Below are 27025 nucleotides of genomic sequence, written 5' to 3' on the forward strand. Positions count from 1 at the left end.
GTGGAACAGACTCCGAGAAGTGGTGGACTCTCCTTCCTTCGAGGTTTTCAAACAGAGGTCAGATGGCCATCTGTCATGGATGCTTTAGCTGAGATTCCTGCATTGCAGGGGGTTGGACTAGATGATCCTCAGGGTCCCTTCCAACTCTAAGATTGTATGAACTCCAGTGTGCAGTTGGAACTTACGGAGAACTAGAGAGGCCTAGACAGAGAGTGTGTATCTCTGGAGTGTTGGTTGAAACTGGGTAAGTGACCTTGTGGGGCACTTCACAGGTTCCTCTTTCGGGACTTTCCTGTCTATGGAAGGCGTGCCTGTTTGCTACAAATGTGTTTTCCTAACATTGTAAAACAAAGCAAATACTATAAGCACTCTGTACAGTGTAATCTCTTACAAATAAAGCTTTTATTGGAAACGGCCAGTGGTCTAATTAAGCCATTTTAGACTCTGAGATGAAAGGTCTTACATGAGCCTCCTTCTTTAGGTAGTAATGTGCACTATATACTTCAAAATGTGGTAGGCAAGTTCTGCTGCAATTTGGACGTCACCTGGTGGGTGGGACCTAGATTCTGCCCCCAGAGTTTTGCCCTGACATCGTCACCAGTGGAAGTTCTCCTTTGAAAAGCCTCTTTACCGAAGGGAAGATGAGTTATCAGCAGCGTCTGATTTTGGGCAGTGTGGGCAGCCCCTGCACAGGGCACCAAGCTGAGAGGCTGCAAAATTAAGAACATCCATCATTGAAAAAGATCCATTTGGGGGCGCCAAATTTTGGCCTCGCACAGGGTGCCATATTGCAAAAGATGACCAAAGTCCGCCCTTGATACAAGTTATCTCCACGTGCTGTTTTCATAGCATGTTTAATAATAGCCAAGTGCCCACCATCATAAACAAACATCACAAAACGACTTCGTTGACATTTCCTCTCTTTCTCTTGTTAACACTGCGGTTGTTTTCATTTTTGCTTTGACAATACAGATGGTTAATGTCATTCATGAAATTCAAGGACTACACCACTGGTCCCAATGAGATGCCACAAAGCCTGCTTGAAGCCTTTCTTCACAGCTCTTTATAAACAACTCACTCTTCTCAAAGGACCTTTCTCTGTTAAGTTCTGAAAGCATCCTTCTGCTGGTCTGTAGCATACATGTTACAAGGTCACACCTATACCATTATACCATACATTTAAAACACTCTTATACCACTTCAGCTGCCATGTATTCCCCCAAAGAACCCTTGCTAAGCGGGCTGAGAGTTGTTAGAAGACCCCCTCATAGAGCTGCAATTCTCAGCATCCTTTAACAAACTACGTACAGGGGCAGCAAAGCTTCTGAATGCTGTTTGGCAGTCCTGGTTGGCTACTGTGAGAATAAAATGTTGGACTAGATGAGCTATTGGCTTGATCCAGCAGGCTTGTTTTATATTCCAAGGTAACTACAGTTCCCATGAGTCTCTGGGAAGAAGCCATGGCTGTTAAAGTAGTATAACAGGGTTTTAAATGTATGGTTTGGATGCGACCTTACCTCATACAGTTCTGCTGGTCAATTACACCCCCTCATCACAAGGCAAGGCCAAAGATGCCACAAACTCTGTCCCATTTATTTTCATTTTCTGGAAGCTGGCCTGTCTCTCCACATATGCAATGCAGGTGAGGGCTTTGTATAAAGTGGGACCTTTGGAAGTTATTTATCCAGCTGCCAGAACATTTCAAAGGCATGCCCTCAAGCTATGTCCTTCTTCGATCTGTGGCTCAACAGAAGGCTGCCATCAGGAGCAGGGAACCTGCAACACACCAGATGTTTCTGAATCCCAACTCCCAGCCAGCTTGGCCAATGGCCAGGCACGATGGGAGTTGTAGTCCCACAACATCTAGAGAGCCATCCTTGACAGGAATCCTGAAGTCCTTCTTGAAAGCTCTACTTCACACTCTTCACACACAATCCTACCAACATTCCACTTTCTGCATTTTTGTTTCAGTAGCCTCTGGATAGGCAAACAGTCCCCAAGAAGCAGGAAGCTGGCGCTGGCTCATCTGGTCTAACAGGAAGTGGCTTTCTGGAGATTCAGACAGGAATCTTTCCAACCATGTGTGGAAATGCAGGGGCTGAGACCTTTTGCAAAGTAAGGCGTGTATTTTACCAGAATGGCCTGTGACAGCCAGAGACTGCTACTAGTTCCTAGATAACACGATGACCATGTACATACGCAATAGACAATCTTTATAGAATTCCTTCAAACCATAATAAGTACAAAATGAAATCTTTAGTCTAAAAGTCTCTGAAAATCTTTAAATGAAGCAAGGTACCAGACTTTGTACGATGAAAGACAAGCTGTGAAGCTTTGTGTATTCAGCAAATATGATGCCCAACACTGAACAGTGATTCCGGATATTGACTACTGCTTCATAGAATTCTTCGTCAGTGTGGTGGGAGGATATAGAATTACTTCATAAACTGAAAATAAAATTTTACAGACGATGAGCTGCATGACATATCACTTTACAAAAATTATAAACTATAATACAAACAGTAATGAAAAAGAGTACATACCCCATCTTATTTTGAATGAATGCATATAAATGAAAATATCAAATGCTGTGGAACAGTGCTCATATAATAACGTAGTCACTGCTACTAACAGATTTCATTTTGTACTTATTATGGTTTGAAGGAATTCTATAAAGATTGTCTATTGCATATGTACATGGTCATCATGTTGCTTAGATATTGCCGACGTTCTCTTTGCAACACAGGGGTTTGTTTGATTACTAGGTTCCTAGATGGCAGTGACACTTCAGTGCATACCAGCTAGGAAGTAAGTTCTATCCAATTCAATGGGGTTTGACCTGACTAAGCATGATTAGGAGCAGATAAGAAGGCACAGGATATGCAATGTAGTTACCCGACTCTTGTTGTTAACAACAACATGACACACAGATATTTAACTGATGAAGCTTTTCCTGGTACGATTTTAAAAGGATTAGGTTGCTGCTACTTTTCTTTGTCTTTTTGCATATCAAGCTGCTCTTAAAGTCATAGCTGCAGGCCAGTAAAAAAAAGTTGGCAACCACAGTGAAAAACCTGGTCACATTTAGAAAGGGGGTCTTTCTACCACCATTAACCATGATTGCCCTTCCTTCCTCTATTGCCTGCAAGCTTGAGCTCAGAAGAAGAAGAAAAGAAGAGTTTGGATTTGATATCCCACTTTATCACTACTGTAAGGAGTCTCAAAGCGGCTAACATTCTCCTTTCCCTTCCTCCCCCACAACAAACACTCTGTGAGGTGAGTGAGGCTGAGAGACTTCAAAGAAGTGTGACTGGCCCAAAGTCACCCAGCAGCTGCATGTGGAGGAGCGGAGACGCAAACCCGGTTCACCAGATTACGAGTCTGCCCCTCTTAACCACTACGCCACACTGGCTCTCTTTACTGGGGAGCCACAGTAGGGGCTTGAAAGGGTTACAGCAAAGTTTTAAACTATTCCTGCACACAACGCAATGATAGGTGAAGCTTGAATAATTGGATGATGGGGGATGGAAACTGTTCATCTTTTGAGCAGGGAGGAGGTGATTTGCACCCTGGGTGGCATTGCACTGACCATGATGGGGATTTAAACTGCTGTGCCCACTTGACGTTGTGCACTCTTTTCTTCTCTTCAGCAGTGTTGCTGCCGCCCCCCCCCCCGGAAAATTGGGTCGGGGGGTTGGCAGGCCACTGGGGAAGTCTGGGCAGTCTGGATCAGTTCCTTCCCTGCCCCTGCTAAAGGCTGTTATTTAGCAAAGCAATTGCAATTTTGCAAAACAATGAAGAAAGGCATTCGGGGGGGGGGGGGATTCCAGATTATCAGTAGTTTCAGATGGGATTCAATCGTATGCCACCAAATTCATGTTGTGCATTTAAAGTGTATTTGGAGATCTTGCATGACAAGCCCAATCTTCCAGCCTTGCTCCCAAACTGGACTACTTGCAACAAGGAAAGTGATGGGGAAAATTTGCTTGATGCAACATTGTATAGCTTCCTCACATATAAATTGGCCCTCAAAAGCACAGCAGTAGACCTGACAGGAAGAAAAAAAACACCTTAAAGAGGTGCCAAGTTCATATAATTTCTCTTCTCAGTTGGACCTCATCCTTCTCTTAGTGAAAAGAACAAAAGTGGCTTGGTCTTAATGCTAGAGGTTCAGTATGGGCCCCAGTCCCCATTCTTCAAATATTTTCTACAGCTAATGTTCTCTGAGATTTCCCAGGATTCTCTTTGTTCTATAATGAGGTGACCTCCATGATTTCCCACAGAAGCAGCAGCTGGCAAGGGAATCGAAAAGCTTGACAAACCTTTCCTGCCAACCTTAACTCCCACATAGCCTCTTTCTCCTTTAAATTATACTTTCCTCATTACTGTGCTTCTAATTATTTTGCTAATTTAAGACACCACTTCTCCCCCCCCCTCCTGTAATGCAGTGAGCATGAAATATATATGACATTTCAACGGAGAGTATAAAATTGGTTATTCCCTATTGAGATTCAGAAGAGCAGAGGGGGGGAAGTGGGGAAGTATATTTTCCATAAAACACGCCAGGCGACCCAGGTTGATATAAATGGCATAGGCAGAAAAGACCCATGTTACAAACAAGCTAAGAAACAAATAGGTATCCTGCCATTTCTGAATCATTTTTAGGGGTGGCTCAGTTGCTAAAAAAGTGTCCTTCTAATTCTTGGGTGTGAGAATTTCCACACATATGTAAAAACACCAGCAGTGGGCTTTTGTGAGCACAGCCCACCACAGAAACAAACATTTGTGCTATCATGTCATTCTACCTTTTCAGGCATTTGGGTCCATCAATTCTTTGCTTCTTTGACTCTACATTGGCCCCAAACCTTATTGATGTGCTGACAATACTTTTCCAATTACAAATATAAGAAATTACTTGTAGGTGCTTTTCTTTCCCTTTAACACTCATAATGGATGAATATTTCTGTTTTCAGTAGTCATTTCCCTCCCCAGTGGTTCCAAGTCTTGTTTCTGGGTGATGCTGCATTTTTTTGCCACCACCACATGTATTTAAAGCTTGGAGTCAATTGCTCAGTATGGCTGAACACTTTCTGCTCACTCCAAACATGTTGGTTTTGTTGGAGTTCATAGCTGTCCGGACAGGAAATGAGTTGAGTTTGATCATGCAAGTGCACCGACAGTTCCAGAATGTGTAATAGTTCTACAAAGCCACAAGAATAGAAGAACTGACCAGCTGTATCTAACCAAAAGTCCACCTATTGCAGTATCCCACTCCCAGCCACGGAATTTAATGAAGACCACTGCCTAGCTATTAGCCAGGATTTCACCCACTTGGAGAAGGAGAGAGAAGCACTGGATTCAGAACATCTTCTCTTGTGAAAAAGATTTAGCCAAATAATACCGCACACAAGGCTTTCATCCTGATGAGTTTTAGACAATGGTGTCATTCACACATCATGTTAAACCATAGTTAATAGTTTCCTGTGCACATGCTGGTCTTAGCCAGTTTGCCCCTCCCAGCTTCCAGGGCCAGGAAACAAAGCACATTCACTGGCTTAGCATTACATCTGAACCAGGGACCATGGTTTGTTTCACTCCCAATAAATCATGCTCTGTACCCAAGGCTTCTTCTTGGCTTACTGATCATGGGTTTGTTGCAGCAAACCAAGTCATCCTCCCTGGTTCAGAAATAGCACTAAACAAGGGGTCATGGTTTGTTTTCTTCATACACTAGTGGGGAGGAGAAACAGCCCCCTTTGTGCATTCACAGCAAACCGTTAACTATGGTTTACTGTGACATGCAACCTGGAACAATGAGGCTCTTGGGTTCAATAGACCCACTTTCTAGCTCGGTTTACCATTCCAATCCAAGAGGAACTGGAGATGGCTGGAACCACGTGGGTCACTTTGGATCTTATATACAGTGGTACCTCGGGTTAAGTACTTAATTCATTCTGGAGGTCTGTTCTTAACCTGAAACTGTTCTTAACCTGAAGCACCACTTTAGCTAATGGGGCATCCTGCTGCTACCGTGCCACCACAGCGCAATTTCCGTTCTCATCCTGAAGCAAGGTTCTTAACCCGAGGTACTATTTCTGGGTTAGCGAAGTCTGTAACCTGAAGCGTCTGTATCCTCAGGTGTATTTAACCAGAGGTACCACTGTAAAGGGAACTGATGCAGAACTCAACAAAGCCAAAGAATGAACCACATGTACCTCCAAGCATGAACTGCCCTACTGCATTCTTCTGGGGGGCAAACCCCTCAGATTGAATGAGGTTTTAAGCTACTCTGAGAGCTTCTCTTCCCCCAAAGTGATGTTGGCATATTCCATTGTTCCCATTGCAGGGATGGCCTCCTTTTGAACTGCCGTGGCATGGAGCAGATTTGCAGAAGCCCTCATCCCATTGCTTCACAACGCAGAGCTTCAAAAATCAGGATGCGAGGTTACCAGAAAGAGCTGTGTCCAGAGTGAAAACCTGGTTCTTCTTCCCTTGCCCTGGAAGTGGTGTGTGTGTGTGCATGCACATGCATACACACATGTACACACACATTTATATTTTTTAAAAGTCCTTCAAGAAATAAATACAAACGTAGAAACAATTTCTCCTAGCTGCATGATGAATGGCCATTGTACAAAGCAACTGGACTTGGGGTTCCACATTCACTTCCTTTCAGTCTTTCAGTCTTTCTTTCATGGCTTTCGGGACGTGGGAAGCTGGTAGCTATGAACACAAGTAGGATGTTATTCTTCATTGCTGCATCAGTTTGCTGTTGAGCAAGTGTAGAGATGAGAACAGTTGCTACCTGCAAAACAAATAGCGGAGGGGGGATTTTTAAAGAAATGTGTATAGGTACTCAGCGTGTCTTAAGACATAGTCAACCAGATCATTGTCAAAGAACACCTTGCATCAACGCAGTAGAATCTCTGCTTACGATAAGGTTACCAGATTTTTTTCAAGTGAATCCAGATTTCCAATGAATCAATTAAATACTACACGTTCAGGACGCTAATGCTGCAGTGATGGCGGTGGCAGAGGGGCGGCCACCACCTTGACCTCAACCACCACATTTCCCCTTCCTCCGAGGCTTCTATCTCTTTTTTCCATGAGCCTGGGCAGCCCCTGAGTTGTTGGTTCTTTGGTGGTGGTAGGGAAGCGATGCGTGGTGCGTTGTGCATGGAAGGCGGAGGAGGGCCAAGAGTGGCGGTGGCGAGGCTTGGGCACCGTGATGCCTCCCTTCCCATCAGAGCAGCCCCAATCCCATTCCTACTTGCGTGCAAGCAGGAAGGGGCGGGGATCCCTCAGCTGGGAAGGGAGGCTTCCCGTTGCCTAACTGAGAGATCCCCGTCTCCGGCTGCTTGCACGCAGGCTCTGATAGGCAGCGTGAAGCCTCCTTTCACAACTGAGAGAACCCTGCCCCACTCCTGCTTGCACGGAAGTAGTTGGGAGGCTGCGCCGATAGGCAGCATGAAGCCTCCCTTCACAGCTTAGTTGCTGGGGTCAGGGAAGGTGGAGGCAGCCCAGAAGCTGCATCTTAGAGCCCCTGCAAAACCATCATATGGGGACTTCGAGCAGCTCCTGAAGCCAGCCAGAGAGAACTGCTCCAGGCTGCTGAGACCACCACTGCTGTGTTTCCCGGGGACATTAGATGAAATCCGGGGACATTCCGGGGATGGAATTTCCCTGGGGACTTATTTGCAAATCCGGGGACTGTCCCCGGGATACGGGGACGTCTGGTAACTCTAGCCTACGAGGTTTCGCATTGTTGCAACAGCTGACTCACCCACCTCCCAAACTGGATTGCGTGCATCTTTTATGATTATTCTTATGAAACTTCTTTTGATCCATTTTCAAAAACAATGTCTCACACAGGGTGGAGGGCTATCATTTAGGAAAGCCAAGTTCGAAGTGACCTTGGAACTAATTTCATGGCTGTAATAATATTATTTTTAATTACATTTTCACTCCATCCTTCCTTCGAGGGCTTCAGGGCTTCAGAAAAAATGGTCTCCCTCCAGTATTTACTTATGCTCACAACAACCCTGTGAAGTAGGTTCAGCTGAGAGAAAGTGGCAGGTATAATAAGGTCACTACGGTTCCCAGGATTCTTTGAGGGGAAGCCATGACTGTTAAAGTGATATAAGAATGCTTTCAACGTATGGGATGGATGTGACTGAAGTGTTATAATTTGTTCTGCTTCTTTCTTCCAGCTTTATGGAGTTAGCCAGGAAACCAAACATCTTGTTTCTGAAACTAATACATAATGTGGAGGAAGTTTATCACTGAAGTCAAATGGATTATTCAGATGGATTTGGGCTTCTCAAGATGGCAGTGGTGTAACAATCCCAAGGGAATATTTCCTCATTCATTACACTTCATTGCACTTCCTTCCCAACTATTTTGCAGGAATGCCTGCGAAATAGGAGTAAGGAAGTAATGGATCCAAAGTTACAGGCAAGTCGCCCAGCTGAGCAGGGATTTGAACCCAGATCTCCTGGAAGGCAGATCAATGACTATCCTCACCGCAACACACTGGCTCTGATGTAAGACCCACAGAAAACAAGTAGGAATCCCAGTTTTATTAATTTCAATAGTGTTTGCCCTTGAGTAGGTTTGGATGCCTCCCTCTGCCTGTCACAATCCAGCGCAGGGCCAAGCGTACTCAAGCCAATTTATTTTAGGGGAGTTAAGCTTGCTTAAGTCTGTGCTAAATTGTGCCCAGTGGGTTGAAGAATTTAGCTGGGGGGGGGGGGGACAACACCTGTGCTTGAACATTTCATTTTTTGCCCAGATCCGAAGAAGTTCTATTATAAAGAGGATTGTAAGCAACTATCTTTTACTTTCATGGTTAAGGATGGTTATTTATGCCATCCAGTCTCCTAGAAAAGCGGGAGAGGGGAGGGGAGAGAGAAAATTAACTGGCAACTTGGAGGCAGCTCCAAGACATATGCTTGCTACAGGCAGAAACAAGCTTTTTACATCAGCGATGTAGAACGGAGACAGAGCAGCTGCATAAAACAGCAAGAAAGGAGGAGGAAAAGCAACCCCCCCCACTCCTTGTTATTGTGGGGGGCTTATTATATAACCCCCCCAAAAGCAACCACAGTCATCTTTTTGATTCTTCTGGAGGGCATTTTTGAGGGTTGCAACAACACAAATGAGTATTTTCAATCCTACAGCTGAAGAACATCTTGCAAATTGACCATTTAGCCTCGGGGTTCCCAAAGTGCGAGGAAGATCTCCCTAGAGAGATGCAGACAGTTGCTAGGCTAAATCAAGCTTTTCCATGAGACACTGCAATCTGTGTATGTGTGGTTGGCCCAGGAGGCAGCAGAGAATGGGGTGGAGGGGGGGGGGAGAAAACAGCATTTCTACACACACACACACACACACACACACACACACACTGAAAAACTTGACTTTGTACAAACCAAGATGTCTGTGGTGGAGTGACTTTGCCTGTTCTTGTTGCAGTTTCCTGATATCTGTCTGTCTGTCTGTCTGTCTATCTGTCTGTCTAAAATGAAGGGCAGGATGAGCTTTGAAGTATGTAGGTATAAATATTTTGTAGATGGCAGGTAAGTTCCTGGCTTACAAAGAACAAACTGATCTTCACTTTAGTGCTGGAGAAGGGGGAGCATACACCACCCAAAAGAGAGATGATGGGGAAGGAATCAATCTTTTTCTTCTTCTTTTTAAAGTAAGACAAGTGAGAGCTGGACCATAAAGAAGGCTGATCGCTGAAGAATTGATGCTTTTGAATTATGGTGCTGGAGGAGACTCTTGAGTGTCCCATGGACTGCAAGAAGATCAAACCTATCCATTCTGAAGGAAATCAGCCCTGAGTGCTCACTGGAAAGACAGATCCTGAAGCTGAGGCTGCAATAGTTTGGCCACCTCATGAGAAGAGAAGACTCCCTGGAAAAGACCCTGATGTTGGGAAAGATTGAGGGCACAAGGAGAAGGGGACGATAGAGGACGAGATGTTTGGACAGTGTTCTCGAAGCTACGAACATGAGTCTGACCAAACTGCGGGAAGCAGTGGAAGACAGGAGTGCCTGGTGTGCTCTGGTCCATGGAGTCACGAAGAGACGGACACGACTAAACGACAACAACAAAGTATTTCTGAAATAGGGTATATTTGCCATGGGGAACGGGTAGTCTTTTGCTCCTTGTGTTCTTTTTTTAGAGGGCTATAGGGTGACTTATGCAGAGAGAAGCACTCATCTTTTCGTAGTAGTAATTAATAATGGATTTTCAAAAACTTGAAACAACATCCAGAACTGTTCAGTATATGGTGAGGAAAAAGGCAACAGAAGGGAGAAACTTTTATTTATTTATTTTAAATATCTTTCATGGGTACTATCCCATATCCACAGAACCCTAAGGCCATTCATTTTCACAGGCAGCTTCACAGGCATCCTGCTGAATGAAGTTTGACAGATGTTGACCAGGGAGAGGGGCTTTGTGGTGGTGGTGCTTCATCTGTGGAAAGCTCTCCCCAGGGAAGCTCACAGGTGCCCACACTGCTATCTTTCCAGCTGCTGGCGAATGAATAATGATAAATATATATTTATTTAATACTTTGCTTTTCAAAGAAAAAGAAACCCTTAGCTTTGAATTTGAAGTGATTTTATGTTGCATTACCTGCGGCGTTGCTGTTTTTTTCCTGGTCATATTTTATAATGTTATTTTAAGTGAATGTTGTGCAAGTACGCTTTGATTTGAAAGGCAGTCTAGAAAATGTATTAGTATCTACCATGTATTTTGAAAAATGGCTTGTCTGTTCGTTCCCTGTGTGCTTCAATGCCTATCAATATATTGTCACTGAGAATTAAAAGCACAATGGTTACAAAGTGGGGGCAGCGATCTTTGTCAAAGTTCAGATGTTGCCCCCATTTTGATTCAAGATGGAAGTCTGGAACATCACTTTGGTGTGACTTTGCCCCCTCCGTGGGCATAGGTTTGGCCGCCTCTTGATATCATTGCCAAACGCAGCATCAGATTTCCTGAGGTCGGGGTGGCAACTTTCACCATCATTTCTACATCAGACGCCATTTTGAATCTGTAGTGGCACCTGCCCTGTGGAACGCCCTCCCATCAGATGTCAAGGAAATAAACAACTATCTTACTTTTAGAAGACATCTCAAGGCAGCCCTGTCTAGGGAAGTTTTTAATGTTTGATGTTCTGTTGTGCTTTTAATTCTGTTGAGAGCTGCCCAGAGTGGCCGGGGAAACCCAGCCAGATGGGCGGGGTATAAATAAATTATTATTATTATTGGTCAAAACTCACAAATTACGCATTTAAAAATCACAATACACAAATTAAAAATCGCATTTAAAAATCACAAATTGGTTTCTAAAAATTCTGGCACAGCAGGAGAGAGATATATATAGACTGCTCACACTTTAGTGGCATAAAATGCAGGGAGATGTCTTCCCTCTGCTGAGATATAAATCACATGTTTACACTGCTGTACACACCAGAGAGGAGCCGGGGTGTCTTCACCTGATCCACATTACCTGATTCATTTCCCTGCACCTGCAACCTGCCCTGAACTCCTTTTCAATGAAACCACCATCGGTGCATGTGCTGCCATCCACATGTGTTTGACAGACACCTGAAATGCACACACCTTAACAGTGGCTGGTGTTTTCAAATCAGATGGAAGCTGAGAGCAAACCCATCAAACAGCGGCAATTCTCAAGAAGCTACAGGACAGATAGGGATTGTGACAAACATCACGTGTACTCGGCTTCACACACCAGCGGTGGGAGCACAGTGGAGCCGAAGTGAATGGTAATGTGTGCATAAAGATATATAGAAAGAGATATAAAGATAGCTAGACCTGTATCTATTTCTCTACCTGCATATAGACAGAGGTAGACAGAGATAGACAGAGATTCATAAGATTAATATATTCACACTAGGTGTTCTGGAGGGAGAAAAGGTAAACATGTGGCTGCTGTTTTCTGTGGCAAACCCACTGCAGACCCCAGTACTGAAGTTAAAAGGAGCAGGTGACATTAATGTAATCTGCCTGGGAGCCGTTCCAGTCAGAGTAGACAATATAGTGGTACCTCAGGTTAAGTACTTAATTCGTTCCGGAGGTCCGTACTTAACCTGAAACTGTTCTTAACCTGAAGCACCACTTTAGCTAATGGGGCCTCCTGCTGCCGCCGGGCCGCCGGAGCACGATTTCTGTTCTCATCCTGAAGCAAAGTTCTTAACCTGAAGCACTATTTCTGGGTTAGCGGAGTCTGTAACCTGAAGCGTATGTAACCTGAAGCGTATGTAACCCGAGGTACCACTGTATTGGGCTGGATGGACAAGCATCCTGACCTGGTATTAAGCAACTTCTTATGTTCCACACTCAGCATTTAGTTTGGCTCCCAATTCAGGTCATATTTTTTCCTAGGCTGCTTTCCCTCTTTAATCTACAAGCCAAGCCCAAGATGGACAACAACCCATTTTTATATGCAGAGAGAATTAGGGCACCGTCTTTCAGAAACTCTGACATAAATCCTGTTGGAATTAACCGGAACAGGAGCCTCAGTCCCTGAAAAGCCGTGTTTCGGAGTCGTCAGCAGATACTAATTCCCCTCACTTTGTTACGCTGCTCCAAAGGCTTTACAATATGTCCTTTCTGCGCCTTTCTGTGAAGCCAGGATCAGATTTGTAGTCCCTGACCTCTGCCAGGCTATGATGGCACTGCCCGAGGGTAACAAACTTGGCCGTGTCCGGGCCAAGAGGGCTTTATCGTTTCAGTTCGCAAAGATAGCTAAACTAGGATTTTCTCAACAAATCGTCTCTTCTTTTTTTTGTAAACCCCCCCCCCCCTAAAAACCACAAAGAAGCTAATATTTTGGAGAACAAAGAAGTATTTATGCTGCAGTGCTGCATATAGGTGGTTTCAGATTCTTGCCTTTGGGCAAGTTTAACTATTAAAGGAAATCAAGCCTTCCTTACCTTTGCCTTCCAAGTCCATTCCACCGGCTCAACCTAACGCTGTGATGTAGAATTCATTTCCAGAAGGTCCCTTGCGGCATGAACTGTGGTTACGTGACATACATAGCTAAAGGAAAACCTTTGCAAGACTAAATTAACCATTGCCTATGCCCTGGAGACTGCCCTGACTCTTATTTACACAGCCAAACACTTTATAAGAATCTGTACCAGAGGTTGTTCTTATCATGGGATGAGTCAGGGCCACTCCAGACTGGGCAATTTGGGTGTCCCCCCCCCCCCCCGCGGTGTATTTTGCAATATGTCATTGTCCCCAAAATGGTACATTAATGCTGCATTTGTACTGGATCATCTGCACGTCATTCTGCTTTATTAACTGTTCTGCAGTGCTTCTCCAACATTAGCACTTGGAAGGGCACTCTTGTGCTATAGAACAACAATGACGAGATGAACAAAAACCCAGCAACATTTTCAGTTTTAAAAAAATGACAGGGTTTCTGCAGAAGCTAGAGGGCATGGAAGTAGGATCCTGTAGAATTGCCCAAATATCATCATGAGCACAAATCATTATGGCATCTGCAAAGGCCCTGAGTTCCAGTAAGTTAGGACACATTAATGCCATACATGTAAAGCACCATGAATACCACTTTAAACTGCCACAACTTTCTCTAAAGAGTTGTAGATTTTGTTAGGAGACCTCTGTTTCCTTCCCAGGGCAAAAATTCCCAGAGTGGTTTAACAGCCAATTCCTCTTCACATGGAACTCTGGGAACTGGAGTTTTGTGAGGGGAATACTGGGGTCTCCTAAAAACTCTCAGCACCCTTAACAAACTACAGCTCCCAGAATTATTTGAGGGAAGCCATGGCTGTATCATAGTGCTTTAAATTTATGGTGTGAATGTGACCGTAGCTAGCACAGCAAAGATAGTTAGGATGACTGAAATATCTTAATGTTTTCAGGTTCTGCATCCTAGGTAAGGTAAAGGGACCCCTGACCATTAGGTCCAGTCGTGGCCGACTCGGGTTGTGGCGCTCATCTCACTTTATTGGCTGATGGAGCCTGCATACAGCTTCTGGGTCATGTGGCCAGCATGACTAGGCCGCTTCTGGCGAACCAGAGCAGCACATGGAAACGCCGTTTACCTTCCCGCCAAAGCGATACCTATTTATCTACTTGCACTTTGACGTGTTTTTGAACTGTTAGGTTGGCAGGAGCAGGGACCGAGCAATGGGAGCTCACCCCGTAGCAGTGATTCGAACTGCCGACCTTCTGATCGGCAAGTCCTAGGCTCTGTGGTTTAACCCACAGCGCTACCCGCGTCCCATTAAGTTATTCAGAAGAACTATTCACAAGCCTACAATGAAGTACAGACACACACAAACATGGGCATAGCCAGGATTTTTGTTGGGAGGGAGGGGGCAGAACCTTAGTTAGCTATGTATTTTTATTGATTTAGGGTGGGGCAGCTGCACTTCCCTGTGTTAGAATTCCTGCTCCATGATTGCAGTCATGGGATTGTTGTCTATCACATGACGGTATATGTTTTGACTCCACAGAGTGGGAAGTGATGGAGAAAGGATGTTTGTGTTACTGTGTTCCGTGAAGTGGGACTATTGTCCTTTGTTCTTTTTCCTCTTTGCTGTCTGATGCTGGAGAGAGAGGGAGCCATGTTGCAGTGCTCCGTGTGTGTTTATATGTAAATAAAGTAGATTAGCCAACATGCTGAGTTCCTAAGGTCTGTCATGCAATGCTGTAAAGACTCTGTGGATCCCTAAGTGTGCCAACCGAGGTTGGCATTGGTCGCTGTGATGTTCGGGCAGAAAAAAGCTTTTGAAGCTCCCAAACAGTTGACCAGGAGGGAGAGAACATGACAGTTGGGCATGTATCTCTGCCAGGGTCCTACTTGAGTGTAGGCCAAACTCCTGACACCCTGCCCCGCCCCCGGGCTATGCCCATGCATGCAAATACTTACAGAATAAGGTGATTTCCCAATTACACCTCCACCCTTGGATCTGTGAATCCGCGTTTGCCTTCATTAACCAGTGTTGGTCTTTCTGTCCTCGTGTGCCAGACCAAGACCTAAAGAGAGAATGTGCACCTTATTAGGATGTCATGGCTGAACCTGAAGGCAAATATTGGCAAATATGCATGGCAGCCATTCATGAAACCTCTGGAATGTATACATCTGAACTGAACGTATACTTCTGTCTAAACAGAAGAATCTCTGGAACATGTATACATCGATAGGAGCTGCAAGCCTTGTTGGAAGGGCATGTTGATACTGCTCTTTCTATTAATGAATTAATGAATTAAATGTATATTCCGCCTTTTGTCACAAGATCTCAGGGCGGTTCACAGAATAAAATATAAGATAAAAACACCAAGTAAATAATTAAAACAAAACACAAAACAAAGCAATAACCTTCCCTTTTAAAAGATGAAACAGGATTTCGCGAAAAACAAAATCAATTAAATAACAATCACGCCTACTAATGTGGAATTCATTTGAGTTGAGTTAATTTTCATCTGTTTTAGTTTTTTAACTGTGTACTTAAATTAGGCTTGTAATTAAATTTTATTGCTTATCTTTCTGTAAACTGCTTTGAGGTGGGCTTTGTTTGTTTTTTACAATCAAGCAGGATATAAATTTTATTTTTATGAAACAAATCAACGAACAATTCCATGAGCACTGATCCCTTTGTAACCAAACAACCCCCATATTTGCACAAGAGGGAAGGGGATCGGAGGGCTTGGCAGAACCCCAGTGTTTGGGAATACCCCAAATGAAGACTAAGTACGCTCTGTAGCCACAGAATGTTGAACCATAAGACATTTCATAAAATATCATTAATGTTCATTGCACTAAGATACTAAAACATGCTGGAAACACTCGACAGTGGGTGCCTACCCCGTGGCAGACCTTGGTGTCTCAAATTTCAGTGGCACCCCTGTGTGTGATGCTAAAATCTGGTCCTCCCCCCCCCCCTTCCATTGGCTGTCATAGTTATGGCACCATCTGTGGTACCCCAGAAGCTCTGTGCCCAATACAAAAGAACTGGATGTGCTCCCCATAATCTACCTTTGGCCTGCCTAATCTCTGATGAGAGGCACCTTCCAGAGTGGAAGTGGATGGCAGGGGGTGGGGGTGGGTGGGAAGGCTGTTGCGCAAACATTCAGGCCATGCTAACCTTTGTGCAGTTGGCGGCTCTGGGCTCCAATCCATCCATCGTAACCAGATCCTTCAGCAGGCTAGTTTCTTGGTAACCTTCTTTCACTCCGTCCAGCTTGAAAGTGGCCTGAGGCTTCTCCAGGATCAGCCTGAGGCTGATGGCAAAGCCAGCCATGTCGATGGCAAAGGGCCGGTTAGGGTCGAACACGACCTTCCAGCCCACCACTTTGCCTGCCGGGCTCAGCTTTGGGGACTCGTACCTCAGGCCCCCGGCAAAGGCGACTGGCCAGACGGACACCTTCTTTGTGTAGCGCATCTGCTTGTCAGAAAGAAAACAAAATTGTGATGGCCGTTCCTCTGAGGATTCCTCGAGTGTTCCCCTTTGATTCCTCCGACTTCCCTTCTATGCACCCACCTTCTGAAAAGCCCGACAGGTTAATGGGCACAGCAATAGCGTTGTAAAAAATGGTAGCACAAACAGCACAATCCTATCCATGTCTACTCAGAAATAAATCTCATTGAATCCAATGGGGGTATGCGCCCAAGTAACTGTGGCTAGGATTGCAGTTCGTGCTTACTCAGAAATATGCCCCATTGTGTTCAATGGGTGGCAGTGTGCAAAGGATTGCAACTGATGGTTGTGATTGATGATACATTGGTGCCTCGCAAGACGAAATTAATCCGTTCCGCGAGTCTCTTCGTCTTGCGGTTTTTTCGTCTTGCGAAGCACGGCTATTAGCGGCTTAGCGGCTATTAACGGCTTAGCGGCTATTAACGGCTTAGAAAAAGGAAACAAACTCGCAAGAACTCGCAAGACGTTTCGTATTGCGAAGCAAGCCCATAGGGAAATTCGTCTTCCGGAACGACTCAAAAAACGGAAAACCCTTTCGTCTAGTGAGTTTTTCGTCTTGCGAGGCATTCGTCTTGCGGGGCACCACTGTAGTTCTTGCACCTTTATTTTTAGATCTTATTATGATTTACTTGGAAATCATTTAAATTTGGCTGTGTACTTTCTGATGCATTTTATTTTTATGCCTTTTTATGTTTGGAATTTAGTGATGTATGGAAGTGAGAGCTGGACCATAAAGAAGGCTGATCACCAAAGCATTGATGCTTTTTAATTATGGTGCTGGAGGAGACTCTTGAGAGTCCCATGGACTGCAAGAAGATCAAACCTATCCATTCTTAAGGAAATCAGCTCTGAGTGCTCATTGGAAGGACAGATCTTGAAGCTGAGGCTCCAATACTTTGGCCACCTCATGAGAAGAGAAGACTCCCTGATGTTGGGAAAGATTGAGGGCACAAGGAGAAGGGGACGACAGAGGACGAGATGGTTGGACAGTGTTCTCGAAGCTACCAGCATGAGTTTGACCAAACTGCGGGAGGCAGTGGAAGACAGGAGTGCCTGGCGTGCTCTGGTCCATGGTGTCATGAAGAGTCGGACACGACTAAATGACTAAACAACAAATTTTTGGAATTAATAATAATAATAATAATAAATAATAATAAATGTTATTTATATCCCGCCCTCCCCAGCCGAAGCCGGGCTCAGGTCGGCTAACAACAATAAAATAGTACAATATTCTAAAAACATTTCATTATAAAAATTAATTAAAATCAAATTGTTGGCAACCATTAAGCTAAGGTTCTGTGGAGATTGCCAAAGGAGGGAGTCAGGCTGTGCCCTGATCAAAGGCCTGGCGGAACAGCTCTGAATTATGTAAATCTTTTCATGTTGTAAGCTGCCTTGAACATGGTTTTAACTATGGAAAGGCAGCATACAAATAAAATGAGGAGGAGGATGAACGTAAGGTGGATGAGGTCAGCATCTAGGTCAGCATCTAGGTCAGCATCTTGCTCTCATAGTGGCCAACCAGGTGCCCATGAGAAGTCTGTACGTAGGACCTGAGCACAGGACCACTCTCCTCTGCTAAGGTTTCCAGCAACTGGTATTCAGGAGCATTACTACCTCTGACTGTGGAGCTAACCATCGTAGTGAGTAGCCACTGATAGCCTGATCATCCATTAGTTTGCCTAATCCTCTTTAAAAAGGGTCATTCGTAACTATTACTACCCCTTGTAGGAGCAAGTTCCATAGCTGAACTGTGTGAAGAATTATTTTCTTTCATCTTCCAACCTTAAACTTCAGTAGATAACCATGAGGTCTAGTGTTATGAGAGAGGGGAAAAAAATTTATTCTCTAACTGGTTTCTCCACAGCATACACAATCTTATACACTACACAACATCACAGATTTGTAGAGTCCAGGAATATTTTGCCCAACATGGGACTTGAACCCACAGCCCTGAGATTAAGAGTCTCATGCTCTACTGACTGAGCTACCTTTCAGGGTACTTCTATCCTGTTGCCTGTTCTCTAAATTAAAAAGCCCCATGTATATTAACCTTTCCACACAGAGGAGTTCCTCCATCCCCTTGATCATTCTGGTTGCCGTTTCCTGAACCTTTTCTAACTCTACAATATCCTTTTTTGGAGGTGAGGTGACCAGAACCGCTGTACACAGTATTCCAAATTTGGCTGCGCGGTAGATTTGTTTCATGATATTCTATTGGCAGTTTTATTTTCAATTCCCTTACTAATGGTCCCTAGCATGGAACTTGCCTTTGCACAGCTGGGAGTGGAAACCGAAGGTCTGTCACTGCCAGCTAGGATGCCATGAGCATGCACATGAAATTCAGATTTTGTACTTCACTTTAAGGTTGTTTACAATGATTTACATTTGCCATTTTGCCACTCATTCACTCAGTTTGGAGAGGTCCGTTTATTTTATTGTAGAAAATCCTTTTCTTGTTTTAATGACCCTGAATAGTTTAGTGTCAGCAGCAAACTGGATTACCTTACTGCTCACCTTGATCGATTATGAACAAGTTAAAAAGCACAAGGCCCATTACTGATCCTTGGGGGCAGCCCTCCACTTTCTACCAGTGGCGTAGCGTGGGTTGCCAGCACCCAGGGCAAGGCAAGTAATTTGCGCCCCCTAACCCGTGGGTTTGCGCCCCCTAACCCTAACCCCCAGATGTTGCGCCTGGTGCGGCCGGCCCCCCCTGCACCCCCCACACTACGCCACTGCTTTCTACATCCATCCATTGGGAGACCTGACCATTTATTTCTACTCTCTGCTTACTGATCCACAAGAGGACCTCACTTCTTATTTCATGACTGCTAAGCATAATCAGGTGTCCTTGGTGAGGTACTTTGTCAAAAGTTAGCTAACTGTTGTTTACAATGACTGGCTGAAGCTCTTGAGGATTTCATACAGGCCTATCTTTTATTTTAGACATGCAGGGGATCCAATCTGGGACCTTTGGGATTAAAAACAAGTGCTCTACCACTGAGCTCCAGCACCTCTCATTTGTCATATGGCTGGCATCTCTTCCTATCCACCCAAATAATGCTCTCCACTAAAGCGAGGGAATGCACTCAACCAATGTGCCTAAATAATGGACCCAAAGATGAAACCATCCTAAACTCGAGTCTCATACCTCTTCAAAGAGCTCTAGGCTATAGGTGTTGTCATCATCAGCAAAGTAGACCACACCCTCTGGTGGTGGTGTGGTGCCAAAATTCTCCCTCAGCCAATGCAGTCCAAGATTCCTCTGCAACGTGCCCCTCGGTTTGTGAGATGGGAGCCAGGAAGGGTTCTTCAGACTCTTAGGAGTCTCAACGTTCAGGTGCGTAAAATTGATCCCTGTCTTCTCCAGCAGATTGGATACTAGGTTGGTCCTTCTGGGAGCGTCTTCCACCACCACCCAGTGGAGGTTCTGCACGTGGAGGAAAGTATTGGCCAGACGGGTCAGCTCAGCCTTCTGCACTGGCCGGCTGTAGGTAGGGGTGATCACAAAGATGGAAGGCAGAGCCTCTGACCACGGGGGAGGCCTGGAGTACACATAGCTCCGGATTATTTTTGGAGCTGCCCCAACAGCCGGCTGCCGAGCACATGATGAGAGTCCATCCTCCCTCGTGAGCGATGTGCTATTATTGAAGAGAGATTTGGCCGTCACGTTTTCATCTGTTTCCTCTAAGGCAAGTCGAATAGAGAGAATAAATCATAAAACACCCACTGCAGTGCCACTGAGACCTTCACCACATTCACATTTGTATTTTAATTATCCCCGAGCACTGTAATTGCTATGGGGGAAAAAGAAGCTCTTTGTAAGGTTGGGCCTGGTACACTTACTTCTCAGAATGCTGAGGTAGCGGGTAGTTGGGTACTGATGCCACAATGTAAGAAGAAGACCCCATGGCAAAGCAATCAGAAGTGTAGTGAGAAGGTTACGTCTCCTCAGCATGCTGCAGAGATGTCCCACTGCCCGGGCATCTCCCTACATTTCAGAACAAAGGCCCGGGGGGAGATATAAAAGTGTATGGATAAATATAATGACACTTGGAATGCACTTGTAAAATGATAATTCTTTGTTAATAATTATATACTCGTCGGAATAACAGCATTACAGTGGTGCCCCGCAAGACGAATGCCTCGCAAGACGGAAAACCCGCTAGACGAAAGGGTTTTCCGTTTCTGAGTTGCTTCGCAAGATGATTTTCCCTATGGTCTTGCTTCGCAAGACGAAACGTCTTGCTAGTCTTGCAATTTCCCCCCCGCTTCCCCCCCCTTTTTCTAAGCCGCTAAGCCGCTAATAGCCTTTTAGCGGCTTAGCCGCTAATCCTTTAATAACCGCTAAGCCGCTAAACCGCTAATAGCGCTAATCCGCTTAGCCGCTAATAGGGTTGCTTCGCAAGACGAAAAAACCGCTAGACGAAGAGAATTCTTTTCGTCTTGCGAGGCACCACTGTACTTATATACCTAAATACCGTATTGTATTACAGTCCCCCTCCCATTTATTATTTCATTTGCATTTTCAAAAACAGGAACAGGGAGCATACTTAGCCCCTTCCCTCTCTCTCGCCTTTCCCTGTCCCACTTACAACTTCGTACCAAATACAACATGTATACATATACCATATGACTTCCCTTCCACCCTTATCCTGGTTCCTTTGCTTTTCTACTACTCTGCGTAATCCACATCTTTTTAATCATCCAATTTGTTATCTATTAAAAACTCTATTTCAACTCTGCTAGATTTACTAAAGTTCTGCTAAGCTATGTATTTGTTTATACTAGTTCTTAAAAATTTCAATAAACATTATCAATTCCTCCTTTTTTTACTTATATTCATTTCCTCTTATCCTGTACCGTCAGACCAGCCAGTTCGGCATATTGAAGCATTTTACACAGCAGTTCTTCCTTAGTGGGTACTATACTTGTTCTCCACCTTTCTGCCGACAAGGTTCTAGCTGCCGCAGTGGCGTATAGTAATAAACTCTTTTTTTGGGGGGGGGGGACCTCCATTGTTACCATCCCCAAGAGGAAAATCACAGGTGGGGAAAGTTTTCTTAATTATCTTTTTAAAATTCATTATATATAGTTTCTCAATATTCCTTAATTATTTTACAGGACCACCAAATGTGGAAAAAAATCCCTCATTTTCATTACACTTCCAACATATACCTTTTTCTTTTTTATACATTTTCGCCAATCTTGTGGGTCATTTTCATCATATTTTCTTTTATTGAAAAACATGTCGTGAAATTCATATTTATTTTCCACAACTTTCCCCATAATTCATAATCAATATTGTGACCCACATCTTGTGCCCACTTAATCATTTCACAAATTCATCGTTAGTTGTATTGTACAGCTGTATTGTAATACGGTTGAAAACACCTTTTTGTTTTCCTTTTTTCCTTTCTTTTACTTTATTTGTCCACTGAAAATTTTCACATATGTTTGTTTGTTTGTGTGTGTGTGTGTGTGTGTGTGTGTGTGTGTGTATGAGAGAGATTTCTATCCCTGACAATGTGCTCTGTTTGCTCAGAGTTCTGCTATATCCCCACATACCTGGTTTTCTATTCTACTTATGCTGAGATCATTCTTTCTAGGTTTTTTAGTAGCGAATGACTCTTTACTCTTTACACCTAAGGTTTGAATATTTAATGACTATATTGCTGCCTGCATATGTGTAACCTTGATGACTGAAGGCTATATACTTTATATGTTTCATTTCCATGTAATAAACCATGGGTAGACAAACTAAGGCCCAGGGGCCAGATCTGGCCCAATCGCCTTCTAAATCTGGCCTGTGGACGGTCAGGGAATCAGCGTGTTTTTACATGAGTAGAATGTGTCCTTTTATTTAAAATGCATCTCTGGGTTATTTGTGGGGCATAGGAATTTGTTCACCCCCCCAATATAGTCTGGCCCCCCACAAGGTCTGAGGGACAGTGGACCGGCCCCCTGCTGAAAGTTTGCTGACCCCTGTAATAAACCAATCTTTATTTACATTCTGGTGTACAAAGGTCTTTGAGCATAAGGGTGAAAGGTGTACACCATTTTAAATGGAGGCATGTACTGACTCCATGCAAAATATTCCAGTCCTCTCAGGGCTGTATGCTGAAGATGCATGTGTGGTAGGTGTGTATGTGGGTTCAGACATACACCTTGTAACAGTGTAAAATGAGACTACAGTTTCAGTCCAATTCTCCATAGAGTTTGCTTATGCAAAGTGACTCTTATCCTTATCCTGCACATGATAATTTCTTCATTTGCCCCTTAGTAGTAAGATCTTACATATGTAGTCCAGACAAAGGTAAAAAGAAAAACCTGAATATTGTATATGATTTTTACTTGCAAGAGATTTCACATTTTGGTAAGGGTTGTGTAGACTTGGCTGGATTCCATCCATTGGCCAAAGAAGCCACAGTTGCAATGAATTTGTTTTCTTGCCAGAAAGAACAATCTGCTCCAATTGTCAGTTACCCTAGGATTGCAGAACTGAAGGGGAACTTCACCGGATTTTCCTAGGAGGATACACTCTATTGTTGAAGGAAAGTAAATTCATTTCCTTCTCTTAAGCTTCTTGTTAATGCATGTGTTGCTGTAAACAACCAGAGGGCCCTGTTTGTGTAGCAATCCAGCCAGCATTTGTTGGTAGCTCTCTGACTAAGTTAACTCCACTCCTAAAAGCTGAGTCTTTTTTTTACTGTTCTGTCTTCTATTTCTTCCCTTCTATCTCCATGCATCCTGTAAATAGTTCCTGCATGAATAAAACCTTTGAATTCCAGATACTGATTATTCTAATCTAATCCACCCAAGCTTCAAGGTCTGCTAACACCTCTTGCCTTTCAGAAAGCCTGGCACCATCCACTGGCTGAGAAGGTGCAGCTGTTCCAGTGCTTCTCCATGCCTTTCCTTCACTCTGTATTCCTTTTGTATAATGTCTGTTAGACTGTAAGCCCAACAGTAGGCAGAGTCTTATTTTCTAAGCTTTGTACAACACGTAGAACAAAGAGGCAATTTATAATAGTGCTAAATAATGGTGATGAGAATGATGTTGCTAGGTATAAGAACTTGCAGGTGACAACATAGCTTTTTTTATTTTTGTGAAATCCTAGCACTTACAGATGCTTTCTGCGAAACCCCGGCTGGATTTTCTGCTATTATCTGTAAGAAACCTGAGACAGGCAATCACACAGAACTGTCAACTTTTACATTCAGCTCTCTGTGGCATTCACTCTATCAAGAAATTCTTGGGAATTATTTCAGTAGTTAGTCCCACGCTCTAACAGCTGCCTTAATACATTTTGCCCCAGCACACTCTGAGACCGGAAGTGAGCTTGTCATAGATATTAGGGATGCGCATGAGATTCAGACAAACCCTGAATCCTGAGCTGAAGCTGCTTTGGGAAAGGTTCTTGTCTGAACCAGAATGGGGTCTTTCCAAAGTGCCCTGAAGTGAAGCTGGGGCAATGAAGGTGATTTGGAATGCTTTGGATATTCAGGCCAAAGGCTAAAAGTGAAATCTTTCCTTCCAACTTTGCCATATGAGGAAAACTCTACAGAGGTGAGGGAGAGGGTTGGGTGGGAGAGTTGCTTTTGGAGCCATTCTCTTGGCTCTCAGATTTGAAGGGCCTGCTGGCTATGCCTGCCACCCAGTTGCTAAGTGAGCCTCCAGACCACCAAGTCCAAACTCCAGTGGCAGCCCCCCGAAATGAGCCACCATTGGCAGCAGCAGCTACATTTTACCTTTAAGATAATACTTCATTTTCTTGCTAATTATGCCACTTTCAATGTGCATTCTATACCTGACCTCCTTTAGTAATGTTTCATTTTGAAATGTCTAAGAAAATATTTTGTCTTAATTTTGCTGTGTTAAATGTGTATTCTGTATTTGACCTTCTTACGTAATGTTTTACTTTGAAATCTTTTAGATAGCATTCCATTTTCTTGTTAATTACGTTGTTTTCATACAATCATAGAATTCTGGAGTTGGAAGGGGCCTTGAAGATCGTCTATTCCAACGCCCAGCAATGCAGGTATACATAGCTGTCCCATACGGGGATCGAACCTGCAACCTTGGCATTATCAGCGCCATGCTCCAACCAACCGGTCCAAGATCACTGAGTATATATATTTTATATGTGAACCTCTTCTGTAAGAAGTTCTGCTTTATTTTTTAATGTTCTATTTGAACTTTTAATGTAGGCTTGTAAACAACTTTGAGATTTCCCCCTATTTATAAATAGAAATGAAAAATAAAGATAATCAGAGGGAATAATCTTACCAGTGTTTTCCAATCACAGCAATGCATCATCTTGATCTGCTCTGCGCTTTTGCTAGTTCTGCTACTGATGCTTGCTTACCTGGAAAATGCTGGGCATTTAACTCCTTCTGCCTTTGCCAATGCCACGCATCCACTCCCATTAAATCAACTCTGCTCTTAAGTTTCTGTGGCTTTTAGTGCCAACTGAGCATCAAACAAGCCTGAAGCTGTTTTTCCTTTCCTTATAACTTATAGCCTATGCACCTGTCTTTCTGGTATTTTGCAAGTTACTTTCCTAAAGGCAACTCTACCATGCATGCCAAATTGTTGACTGCAAAATGTCAGGGATGGGGGAATGACTCCCTTTTAGTTCTCCTCAAGAAAATCAACTTTAAAAAGGACCCAGCACAAAAGCCCCTGCACCAATCCTTTTGAGTTATGGCAGCTTTCTTGCTTTGGGACACCTGTCTGATATGTATTTTTTTCACACACAATTATTTTCACATCTATTGCCCACAAAACAATAGGGGAATTAAGTTAATTCTTTTTAAAACCACCTCCAAACTGTAAATGCTGCCCTGGCAGGTAAAGCACTGCAGATGTATTTTGGCAGAATTCATCCTCTTAGAAATGCCTGAAAACTTCATCAATTTCTGCCAAAAACAAACAAACTGGTCAATATTTTAATCAGGCAAGAGACATGAAAATGAAAAACAAATATTGGTCTTAATTCATGAACTGAAATTCAAGCATGAACTAATGGAAAATGGGTGGGGAATCTTTTTTAGCTTGAAGGCCATATTCTCTTGTGGATTTTGCCAGAAAAATCATTGTTTCCTTAGCTACTGGGATGTGATAACGCATCCATACAAAGTACATCCTGACAGGGAGCAAATGTTGAAATAATGGAGCTTGGGGAGAGGTTTGACTCCACACTCCTAGACAGTCCCATGAGTGTAAAAAGTGAACCATTGCCACCCTGTTGCAGCTGAACCAGGGAAAACATGTTTAATAAATAGGCACTCTTATGGTCTGATCCTTAGTTCTGAGTAAAAATGCCAGGATTGCAACTAATTGCCTCTCTCTCTGTGTGTGTACACACATAAATTAAATAATATTTGTTTTTTAAAATATGGATCTCTTTAGGGATATGGATCTCTAAAGAAGTTCCTATGCTGGACCATCTTTTTCTTCAAACACTAAAAGCATAGGATTTCTTTCTTCTGTACTAATGCTATCCAGTGGCGTAGCGTGGGTTGTCAGCACCCGGGGCAAGGCAAGTAATTTGCGCCCCCTAACCCGTGGATTTGCGCCCCCTAACCTGTGGATTTGCCCTAACCCCAGATGTTGCGCCCGGTGCAGCCGGCCCCCCCTGCACCCCCCACGCTACGCCACTGATGCTATCGACACCTGAGCAAGAGGCAAAACTTCAGCGGGTGAAGCTTTTCCCTTCACTGAATTCCCACTCTAGAAAAAGGCTCTGATGTGGCAGCAGTTTGGCCTGTCATAAAGGTGCCAAAAGGCCCTGATGGAAAGAACCCAGCAAGTCTAACGAACTGTCAGCGCTACGTGCAAACAAGCAACGGACATCTTCCCATAATCAGTCTCATAATTACATTCAGTTACCTAGTTCCGGGTAGAGGAACAAAAACAGTTTGTCAAGTTTGTTTGTTCTTTTATGAAATACTTTCAAGTTAGCCAGCAAAAGCAGAACACTGGAAGCAGTAGCTGCAAGAGCAGAGCTAATAGGCAGGAACAAAGCAGCTATGTCCTAATCCTGTCAGCCATTTCCAATCCCTCTCTAGGATCGCAGTTTTGCTGGTCAAGGCTGACAGGAGTCCAAGAACATCTCAGGGACCGCAGGTATCCCACCCCTGAGTCAGAGCTGTGATTCTCCTATCCCTGCCTGCAATATGTAACTGCTGACAGTTCTGAAATTTAGGAGAAACCCCTATTCATAATAACGGCACTCCTTCCCTTGCTAGGCGAGCACACCTCATCAGCCATGCTGCAAAATGACTCACCAGTTATCTGTCACAACAGAGGGCATGCCTTGACACCAATGGCTTTGAGGAAGAGAGTCTAGCTGGCAGGTTTGTTTAGCCCCCTGGCCTTCCTGGGATCTGCCAGGAGTTGGTGTCCTCTGAGATGCTCCTCAGGTGCAGAGTGTATACATTTGGCACTTCCTTGCAGGCCTTCTTCCACATTCCTGTCTGTCAGGGGGGGATGGTGCTTTCTCTGGAGGCCTAAGCAGACACAGACCTCAT

General features: G+C 44.0%; 1 protein-coding gene across 2 annotated transcripts in view; it reads right to left on the reverse strand.

The window, feature by feature from the left end:
* Positions 1-383: 383 nt before the first annotated feature.
* Positions 384-27025, reverse strand: part of LOC114595813 (galactosylgalactosylxylosylprotein 3-beta-glucuronosyltransferase 1-like) — a 60499-nt gene continuing 33857 nt past the window's right edge. For both annotated transcript variants that reach the window (XM_077927154.1, XM_028726530.2), the window contains 6 exons: positions 26783-27004; positions 20336-20480; positions 19641-20176; positions 16157-16453; positions 14941-15047; positions 384-6805 (listed from right to left, as the gene is read on the reverse strand). In XM_077927154.1, coding sequence (XP_077783280.1) covers positions 14961-15047; positions 16157-16453; positions 19641-20176; positions 20336-20447 — 1032 coding nt within the window. In that variant the 5' untranslated portion in view covers positions 20448-20480; positions 26783-27004 and the 3' untranslated portion in view covers positions 384-6805; positions 14941-14960. The remainder of the gene's footprint in view (positions 6806-14940; positions 15048-16156; positions 16454-19640; positions 20177-20335; positions 20481-26782; positions 27005-27025) is intronic.

The sequence above is a fragment of the Podarcis muralis genome, chromosome 4 (assembly GCF_964188315.1).
Source record: "Podarcis muralis chromosome 4, rPodMur119.hap1.1, whole genome shotgun sequence".
Taxonomy (NCBI): domain Eukaryota; kingdom Metazoa; phylum Chordata; class Lepidosauria; order Squamata; family Lacertidae; genus Podarcis; species Podarcis muralis.